At 38.9% G+C, this 11,114-nt stretch overlaps 1 protein-coding gene across 1 annotated transcript in view; it reads right to left on the bottom strand.

Annotated features, from left to right (window-relative positions):
- Positions 1 to 297: 297 nt before the first annotated feature.
- Positions 298 to 11,114, bottom strand: part of LOC140170501 (uncharacterized) — a 38,711-nt gene continuing 27,894 nt past the window's right edge. Inside the window, exons 6-7 of the mRNA XM_072193858.1 lie at positions 2,444 to 3,255; positions 298 to 1,424 (exon numbers count right to left, since the gene is read on the bottom strand). Coding sequence (XP_072049959.1) covers positions 490 to 1,424; positions 2,444 to 3,255 — 1,747 coding nt within the window. The 3' untranslated portion in view covers positions 298 to 489. The remainder of the gene's footprint in view (positions 1,425 to 2,443; positions 3,256 to 11,114) is intronic.

Raw genomic sequence — 11,114 nt, 5'->3', positions numbered from 1 at the left:
TCTCAATCTCCCACGGCATTCTGTAAAGTCCCAACAAAAGCCTCCAGCTTTTTATATCAGTACTCATGCAAAAAACCATCATCTATTAATAAACCATTACTTCAATCACATTTTCACAACATTGCTGCAATCTTGTGATTTCTCAATATTAATTATACACATTCACCTTTCACATTACATCACTTCCTGGGGGGGGGGGGTTCTGACTATGGTGCAATATACTGAACTGGGGATTTCCAAGTTCCAAACATAGATCTGACTTTGTTTACAATAATTTGGGGAATACCAAAATGACTTTCCACACCATTGTCTTGCACGTACAAGGGGGTTTCCCATCTCATGAAATACTTTCAGCTTGTAAACAAAGTTAAATAATTAAATTAAATCAAATTACTCAGGGCACATCACACTATGAACTCATGTATCTGCATTTTCATGCTAAGTGTCGCTCATTTAAATATAAATACACGTAAATCAATATTGCCGCGTTTACCCTTTGCTATACATTGATACACCGGTAAAATTAGCCACATGAATTATATCATTGTGCCAGGTGATTCCACGAGGAAAGTACGTATTTGTGATGATGCATCGCATGAACCGACCCCATTGTGAATACTGGTGAATATGCCCAGTATTAGTAATGTTATGATTGTTTGCTGGATCATATTGACTTACAGCGATGTATACGTGATTTTCCTCATCACAAGTAAGACCTGCTGGCTTACCTGGTTTCCCATCAACAGTGAAACTTTCCAATGAGAAGATGACATCACCTGCATAGTTTACTGCGTGAACTTTCTTGACTTCCCAATCACTCACAAAGATGTACTGCTTGTTATTGGTTGCCATGAAATGTGGCTGGATGTTGAGATTGACAGTGTTGATCAACTTTTCATCATCACCATCATGTATGGTGATCACCTTCCTGATCCTACAACCCACCAATATATCACCATTGGAAGCAACTGATATGGACCATGGTTGTACCTCAATGGATTGACTCTCATCTGTTCCTACAGAAAACATACGCAGATACGTACCTTTCTCATTGAAAAGTTTCACGTATTGAGACTCTGTATCAACTATTGCGATTTGGCCATGTGACGTAACAGCTACGTCACGAGGAGATATCATCCTTGCCTCCGGTTTGTCATCTGGTGGGTGGAGTGTGCACTTGAACTTACCGTCATGGGTGAATACGTATGCGCGTCGTGGTGGGTGCTTGTCTTTTTGCCATTTGGGAAAGTCGGTGACTACCACATCAGAATTGTTGCATACTGCGATACAACAATTTTTCCGAAACTCACCATCTGTCTCCCCTTTCTTACCGAATTCCTTGATGAGACGCCATTTGTTGCTGTTGTCTGAGCTTGTTGACTCCGATGCAGTCTCACTTTGGTATGCCATTGCATCAGCTAAACCTAAAGTATCAAAATATTGAGAATTATGCGTTTGCCTATAAACGTATGATATAATGTAATTATATTTTAAAACAATGTAAAGACCGTCAAATCGCAAATATCAACTGGCTAAATTAATATGCAAGTTTACCCAAAGTAGGTTACAGCCTTATTGTAACAAGCTGAGGACGACGCCCTCAATATTTTTCAAAATTCTGTTTTTACACGATTATAATGTACTTTATAAAACTAACTTTCCGTGCAAAAGTCAAGTCTTCTCATGTAAACTGGCCTCAAAAAGAAACTTATAATTTTTCACAAGGTCATATCTTAAAATCCTCTCCATAAAAATGAACAAAAATTGCACACAGGATTACTTCAATACTCTACTTTAAGCACATGTCAGTAACTAAGCAGTTGTCCAACTGACACAACAGCAAATTGCACTGACATGGAACACCTTCCTGGACCAAAATTTACAGCGCAACAGATTTCTTTTGTTGGGTTCCAATTATTCGCCTGTGAATGTGGTCCCGGAAGCTGTTCCGTGTCAGTGTATTTTATTGTCGTGTCAGTTGGGACACTGCTTGGTTACTGACATGTGTTTAGAGTAGAGTATTGAGTATTGAAGTTATCCTGTGTGTAATTTTTGTTCAAGTACAGGCGAATAATTGAAACCCAGCCAAAGAAATCTGTTGGGATGTGAATTTTGGTCCAGGAAGGTGTTCCATGTCAGTGCATTTTGTTGTTGTGTCAGTTGGACAACTGCTTGGTTACTGACATGCGTTTAGGGTAGAGTATTGAAGTAATCCTGTGTGCAATTTTTGTTCATTTTTTATGGAGAGGATTTTAAGATATGACCTTGTGAAAAATTATAAGTTTCTTTTTGAGGCCAGTTTAGTTTTGTCAAAATCCGATATTTTAAATAAAACGATGGAACCGTCGTTTTATTATCACGATGGAAATATTAGTCGAACGCGTACGCGATTTTCATAACACAGTACGTACATATTTAGCTGGAACAATAATAATTTCCTTACCATCGATCACATCCAGTGCTTCCTCTAGACTTGGGCGATATTTTGGGTTTGCGTTCCAGCATCGAAATATTAGATCTCCCAATGCGTCGGGGAATTCCTGTGGAATAGTTGGCGTGGCGTGTACTGTGGCTACTTTATAAACCACATGTGCTGACAATTCTAGATCTTCAAATGGAGGTTTTCCCGTGCCAATCTCCCGTACCAGCATTCCATACGCATAGATATCACTCTTGAAGGAGAAGTGATCATTTGTGTGGATTTCAGGCGCCATGTAACGCCACGTGCCTTTGGCGGAAGAAGTAGTCTCTGAGTCGGTCATCTCTCTAGCTAGTCCAAAGTCCGATAGCTTTAATACATTACTTTCAAACAGAAGGGCGTTGGAAGCTTTCACATCTCTATGCAGGAGCCGTTTTTGATGAAGATATTGTAGAGCTAGGGCAGACTCTCTTGCCCATTTCTTCAACAATTTGATGGGGGTTTGAGATCCTTGGTGTTGCATAAGATAGTCGCGGACTGTACCATTTGGCGCGTATTCAAGTAACAAGATCTTTGAAGCCAATCGATCATCCAAGACGTCGTAAAGCTTGACGATGTTTGGATGATCGATATTCTTCATTAGCTTAGCCTCTTCTTTCATGTCAACTTCTGCAATACACTTTGCTGCTGCTTCGTTTATATCGTAGTATGGTGTCTTAAATGTTACTTTATACACGATGCCGTAACTTCCCTTCAAGCTGTTTGTGAAATTCCAGATCCGATACTTGTAGTTTTGGTGCTTCAGGACGAGATGACGCTGTTGCTTTATACCCAGCCTGTGGAGGAAATAAATATCAACCTTAGATGTATAGAATATTATTTGATAAATGTTTATAATAGTGGTTAGTTTAACAGGGGAACCAATGTAAATGCAGCATGATCTTCTGAGCATTTTGATACCTTTTAAAAGAATCGAATCGACCACAAAATTAGTAGGTGGCGGCCAAAAATTTTAGACAGGGGAGTCTGTGGAGTGGATGGAAATTAACACTATACATCAAAAAAATATAATTTTCTGTTTTATTTAATTGATATTGGTATCGTGTTATACGTTCTTGCTGTCAAAGATTCCTTAAGGAGTGTCATGCCAAATGAAAAAGAAAAACAAAGTGCAGGATATGATAGAAATAATTTCCCCTCCGTCGTGCTACTCCTCACACCGTCATCGTCCCTATCTTCGTGTCAAAAATTGCCGTGATAGTACGATGAATCCTCACGTTTTTCAACAGCTACGCATGGTGATTTTGTTCGAGATAGGCCGAACGACTCAGGCTAAGCATACAATTTGAGATTTTGAGAGCCTGCCACACTGTTTCTATTCTATGTTTTACGATTTTCGCATGATCAGTATATGGCTGGCCGTAACCGCCACAACGTGGAGCTGCTACGCGTAGCTTACTTTTCGCTTCGCGGAGCTAAATTGACCAATCATGTTAGATCTTTTCATTACGCGGAGCCAGTGGATGCATCCTCGTTCCAGAGAGAGAAAACTCTTGCCAAAATTAATGTTTACTATGGGGATTTTAAATGAATCGATTGTAAATAAACCACGACCAGTTGTACAGGATCAATACCATTGTTTTATTAGTGTATAGTCAATGTTACCTTGCATGCATGTGTCATGTGTGTGGCGTGTTTGTTTGTTTGTTTGTCTACTGTGTCAGGCCAGGATCACTGACACCCACGGTACTGATACTGTCATACTATCACGGTGATCATATTGTTGAATGTTGTTGACTTTAAAATAATCATGATGCAGTCATGTCTACAATAGAATTCACCACGATCTTTGAAGGACTTAAACCCCATTAAAAGCTATTAAACCAAGATAACACTCAATGAAAACAGCTCAACTATGTTACATCAGATCTTCTCTGGTTAAATATAAACTGCACTTGTGTCTGTTTTACCTGTGCACTGAGCAATGAGCTGGCATTATAGTTTCAGTTGGGTGAACGATTATAAAGCGAACGCAAGGTAACAATATTGTGGGCTTTTGTTTACGAAATGAGACAATAGTCTGCTTATTGTTAACCAGCGTTCTTGAAAATGAGAAGCTTAATGACTTAACACGGTTTAGAAATAATTTCTTCATATTTTTTAGTGTTATCTGTCGTTTACATATCCTTCCTAAAACACAAAAGTACCAATATTTCCAAACACCTAAATTAGCTAAAAATTTAGGACATGTTACAAAACTATATTTTCTAGAATTTCAGAGAATACTTTAAATATTGGCCGGTTATTTTTTACACAGTGACGTCAACTAGGCAATGGCCTATACTTCTAACATACACTATTTGTAGAGGTCACGCGTCAATGGTGAGCGCACTGAGTATTGTGTATAGGAAAACGGACAGTAACTACAGTATGCATGGCCTACTACTAGTTTATAAAGTAAATCCGAACTGGTTTGCAGTTTGCTGAAGGTCGAATTCCGCAGGCCACACCGCGCAAGTTATACAAATTAGCTCCCGGCGATACACTGCAGATCGCAGAACTGTGTGCATGGTTTACCACCACTCTGCTAGCTATATAGTTATGTACAATACTGTATGAGTTTCTTATGAGTGCATGTCCATCTTAACAATAAGTCGGTTCGTACTTTTCATAAACTACTTTTTGAATCATAACTTTCGTGACCGAGGATATCTTGCAACTACGTGACGCTCGTCTGGCAAATTCTTAATGAATAAATTCGCTTCACGTAATGAGTAAGTCGTACTTGATTGGTCAGTTTTACCTCCGAGTAATGAAAAACTCTAACATGATCATGATTGGTCAATTTGGCTCCACGGAGCAAAAAGTCAGCTACGCGTAGCAGCTCCACGTTGTGGCGGTTGCGGCCTACCATATCAGTATCCCATATGATATTTCTATTGCAAGAAAATTGTATTTGTCAGGTAAATCACAGGTTTTATCTTAAATACACTAACTGGAAATTAAATACACTAATTAGTGAGGACCGGTATTTTGCTGTGGATATGTTTAACTGCAATTTGAAATCCTGAGTAAAAATTGTGATCATATTCAACTCTTTGAGAAAATAATTATATAAAGGAATGCATGTAAAATCAAGGTGCAATACAATGTACATTATTGACACACTATCACTCTCTTTATCTACGTCAATAATAGAATATCGATTTCAATCGAATTGAATACATTGCTCAGTTTTGAGTTTGTAGTTGACTACTAAGCGACCTAAGCGATCGATTGCTAGCCAATCAGATAGAACTCCTTTTCTTGCGTTCGGTGAAATACCACTCGCCCGTCGCTCACCAATGGAGTATTAAATTTATATTTATCGTATAGGACGTCGACACTGTGCTCCTCATAAGACCACATTTCTATTCCTATTTGGGTCTATATCTCAAAATGACCCCGGATGACATATACCACAATATTTTGCCGAAGTCACATGGCTCCGCTACGGTGCGGTAACCGCTCTAGTTTTAATTCACATTCGGAATAATTTATACACATGTAAAAGTAACTTGTCCACTAAATTTTATATTATTTCTATACAGCACTTGTATAACATAAAATCACTTACCGATACGGATAAATGCTCGTTGTCCGCCATAGTAGGTCCCTGTTACACCAGTATGTGTGAGCATCGAAAACCAAGAGTCAGTGAACCCATTCTCTCAATTCAATAACGCATAATAGAAGTTCAATACTAGTCTATTGTGAATAAAATTAGAAAATATCGCAAATACGGGAATTTTCCTGTTTAATGCTTAATAATCATGTTGCTTTTTTTTTGTGTGTTTAAAAATTATATTGGGAAATTCCAAATCTAGTCTTCCGAATTTTTCTATTGCCTTTTAATGTCAACATGTGACGCGATAATAACGCCGTTAGTTTCGAAAAATAATTTATAGTAGTCAGTGGACTTCGGTTGTATATATAAATGCGCATATATAAATGCGCACGTGACCAGATGGCCAGTGCCATGTTCGTGTTACCTCACTGTCAATCACTGAAATTGCGACCATAGTTCCAGGTGGTGGCCGCATTGCATTCTCTAAATTCAGTAAATTTTCATCGTCAACCGTGTAATTGAATGGGATTATTTTGAAATTTTAAAACGCTTGAAATATCACAAACAAATAGGCCTATGTTGATAAATAATATAAATACAAGCTAAAACCGTTGGGGTTCGATAATGAACCCCACAAAATTAACCGACTATATTGGAAAATGCCATACGGCCGGGCGGTTTCACAAGTTGCCGGCTCGATCATGTCATCCGCCGCCTGCACAGTTCTGACCTTAAAGCCAATCATGTGAATCATGTCCCCTTTCATACTTTCATGCCGTTGCGACAAGAGGCATGACTTATCAGCCATTCACAAGTCTTGATTGTGTCTGTTTGTCTACAATGCGCGTGTGTCACGCCGCTCGGCGGCAAGCAGCATGATAGTATGAAACCAGCACTACGTCATAGATATGGCCAATTGGCACGCCCATTTAGCACGGAAATTATGAAATATAAGTTTGTAAATCAGCTATATCTAGCTTTTCCGTAGTTATTTTTTTTTTCGTGATGGAAAACGTTAATAAAGAGTTTATCTTTCGGGTCAAGTTATTTTACCCTTTGCAATCAAAGCCACTATTTTGCAAAAGCAATTTTCCTTGCGACCTGTCATTTTCCCCTATACTTTTGCACGGGGAGTTTATGTACATCCGGGTACCTTATATCGTTTAATACGGTATGGCGACTTGTAGATGTCACGTGCGCATTTATATATGCGCATTTATATATACAACCGAAGTCCACTGGTAGTAGAGTAGTATACAAGTGTTATTATTGTTAAAAAAGAAAATTTCACAAATATAATAATAAAGTTATTCATCATGGTTATTCTCAAGATTTTTTTGCGAATTCTTTGTCGTGAAAAATATCTCAGTCAAGCGAGCATATGGCTATGTCGTTGTAAAAAAAGCCTGATATAAATAATATATATTGTTGACTAAAATGTCAAGAATAATTTGACAACACGTTTTTGACTAATCTGATATATTTTCATACAAAATGGTATAGAGGCCTTGCATGTGACGCACACCGACACCGCCTGGCTAATAATTATTTGGTGCAGAAGGGACACTAAAATGAATACACGGGATCGATACACGTGAATTGCTATGCACGATTTTGATATCAGACGAAAATCTTCGTATACCGGGTTAGAAAATGATGAATATCTCCCGCCATGATTTTTTCTCAAGAAACCAGATTTGGATTCATACACTTGAAAATACGTGTTGAACAGATATGATAGTCGCTAGAATGCGCTTTGAAAATTGGCCGTGCGCTTTGAACTCAAAATCTAACCAAAATCTAATTTTATATTGCGTTGGTCCAGTATGGCTACAGCGTGTAGTACAGCTGCACTCACTACTAGGCAGTATAAAAGCCGATGACCATTGACCTCAATGGGGTATACAAGCTTATTCACGCACAACCAAGATCAATACCCGGCTATTGTGAGTAGCCTTAGTTATGTCCCTCGACTAATTATTCGTCTCAAAGAGCTTCAAAGGTCTGAACCAAATGACAAATGGCCAATCGTGGCTGTGGATTCAACCTACCATGGCGATTTCTACCATGAAGATATAGGGTCGATGACACTGTGTGACGTATCATCCCGTGAATATGGCGGACTACTCAAATGCATTCAACAAAAGCGTGATTGCAATCTACCGTGACAGTTCGTCCCACACACATAACCCTGCACTACGATCAAATAGGTTGATGACAACATTTGATTGAATGGACTGCACTCCGCCATAACTGCGGTGAAGGACACCGGTGCAAATCCTTTGTTTGGAGGCAATCGATAATTTCATGCAGGGCCTCTATATTTAAAAAAATTATACCTGACGCCTCAGTGTCAGCCGGAGACAACTTCACCTCCAGAAATGTTTGGTGTGGTAGCACTGCTACCACACTGCTACCGTAGCAGAGTGGATAAGTTTCGGGCTTCATGGTTTTGTCAGTTGAAGTTATTTGCTGATTAGTACTTTTTCGCTCTTTGGGGTGTGTGTGGACAAAAATGGGCACAATATCTAAAAGCTCATGTAGGGTAAGGGGTGGAAGATTCTCCTTTGTCACATGTGGCTACGCAACTGTTTGCTAGTACTAAAGGAGCTTTGTACGGGTGTGAATCTTTCACCCTTGGGAAACTCAAGAATTTGAATGACACATTTAATATAATACAGTAAGCAAAAGCATTAAGGCACCGGTTATGCTAAACAAAGACGGATATATAATCATTGCAACCAGCAGCCAATAGCTGCATCTTTTAGCTCGAATTTAAGACCTTATTCGTTGAAAACGTTCAAGAAATAAAGACACAACGATCGCAATCGATGCAAATTCAAAAGTTGCAGTTTGCTCCATTGCATGACAAATTGATTTGTACACAAAGCAGGGGCTATTTTAGGAGAAAAAAGTCACTGCACGTTGGTGAATGTAAAGTCTCGATGATCAACCAGCTGTTATGAGCTTGCGGGGATGGGTGGGGGGAGGTTCCCCTCCAGTTTTGGAGATTTTTAAAAATCAGGCATTTTAGTAACTCATTTAACTCAGTTACCTTAAAGTCTTTTAGTAACGCCTTAGAGATTTCTAAGTTGATCATATTATACGATATTTACTTCTTTTTTGGCAAGCGTAACCAATTGCATTTGATCATAATTTGGTTTACTTTATTGTGTTAAAAATAATTTTATTTTATGACCACTCAAACAGTAAGAACTTTCTTCTGTTGAGGTGTTTATTACTGACAACATAATCCCCACTATTTTGTTTCCAAACCATGCACGCATCATCGCATATAGTCACATCGCGGAAGAATACATGGATTTGTGCACAAAAGATTTAGATCCTGAAAATAAACTTCAGGTAACCTACTTTAAGCCTTGGTTCAAGGCATTAGGCTGTTTTTCTCTCTCGCTCACTATTTTCTTTAAAAATTGTTTAGTTTATTCACCATGGTCTAAATGGCTCTACTGCTTAAGTATTTTGGGTTTTTTTGCTTTTGGTGGGGTAGCTGTGGTACTCAAACTCAGAAAAATTGTGCGGTCAAAAGCTCTGTCAGTTTCGATCCAAATATCGCCAAATTCACACGGGTAATAGAAGAATATACCACAATGTGTTTAAAGTTTATTTGATTGAAAACGGTCAAGTATTGGCCTCAAAATTAGTAAAAATTGGGTTTTTCGGGCAAATTTATTAAGTGGTTGTTTGTTTACGGCCTATGCCATCCAACGCGTCCACATGTCTAGCATAAACCGCGCCGTTAGCGCGTCGCCGTACACGACGCGCGCCACTTGACTTGCACGCACGGGTGCGGCGTTCGCATAGCCATGCGCTCGAGCTTATGGTGTGTACGGGATATGGGATAACGGGATTAGGCCTACGAAGACATAAATATCGTAATTGCTAAGGGTACGGGAGGGGAGAAAGAAACAAAAGGACATAAAAAGGTAGGCCTACTTTGGATGGATTACGGATACGGGGTTGTGGTTTAACGGGATGAGGTTACGAGATTACCAAGATGATAAAAATTCTAAGGATTCGGAAGGAATGAGGAATTTTCAATGAGTCTACCTCACAGAATTGAAACCAGAGAACCAGGACTCTAATTCTATGGTCTATCTGTACAGTAATTCCTCCTGTTTGAGTGAACGCTTCTGTTTACTCATCTAGCGGGGACCCGCGCGAAGCGCGGGTGTCCCGCTAGTGTCTATAATATGCATGAGGCCCTGTGAAAATTAAGAGTTTTCTAGAAACACGAGAAAAGGGGTAATGAAGTGTTAAGCGCGGTCAGCGCTAAACCATTGACATTTTATCTGAAAATAACCTTTACGGTAGATGCTATATTAAAAGCATCCCTATTGGTATAGAAATTATTCTAAGCACGGATTTTTAATTCTCACTGCACGGAATTTTAATCTCACTGCACAAACTTGCAAGGAGGCACTTTAAAATAGCCCCTGACACAAAGCGTTCTCGAACAAGAAAACTAGCGCCGTGCTTCTATTGATCTGATTAGCACGTTAAAACTGGCGTCATGCTTTCATTGATTAAAACACAAAAGTGAAACTTTTGATTTCGTTTCTTCTTTAGGTTTTATATCACCGTTTCTTTAATTCTCAACCAATTTCAGCATATGATGTCTTAAATCAGAGCTAAAGAGTACAGGTATTGATTCCTTGTTTACATTTTGACATATTTGTCTTTTTTTAAGATAATATACAGGGGTGAACATAACTGGTACCTTGATTTTTTGGCGCAGTGTATTTACAAGGCAGGTTCCAGGGCAATATTTGTCTTTATTGTTCAGAATGATACTGACATTGTTTAGCTAACATTACGTGAGATGGATAAGCAGACGTAGTACTAATCCTTGTATGAATTTTACGTAATGCGCCAGAGAAAAGGCTTTTTGGAAAAGCTTGTTTTTTTAATATAAAAGGGTCAGCATGGTCACAGATACCCACGGGCAAACCACGATGCACCCTAATTTATTTATCGCATACTTCTGAACAATCTTTACAGCACCCTCAACAGGGTAAACTTGGCCTTCGAAAATTGTGAGAACTCTGAAATCTGAGATGGCGCTAT

This window comes from Amphiura filiformis, chromosome 14, assembly GCF_039555335.1.
Source record: "Amphiura filiformis chromosome 14, Afil_fr2py, whole genome shotgun sequence".
NCBI lineage: Eukaryota > Metazoa > Echinodermata > Ophiuroidea > Amphilepidida > Amphiuridae > Amphiura > Amphiura filiformis.
The sequence above is the reverse complement of the archived record's forward strand: the minus strand, read 5'-3'. Positions and strand labels throughout refer to the sequence as shown.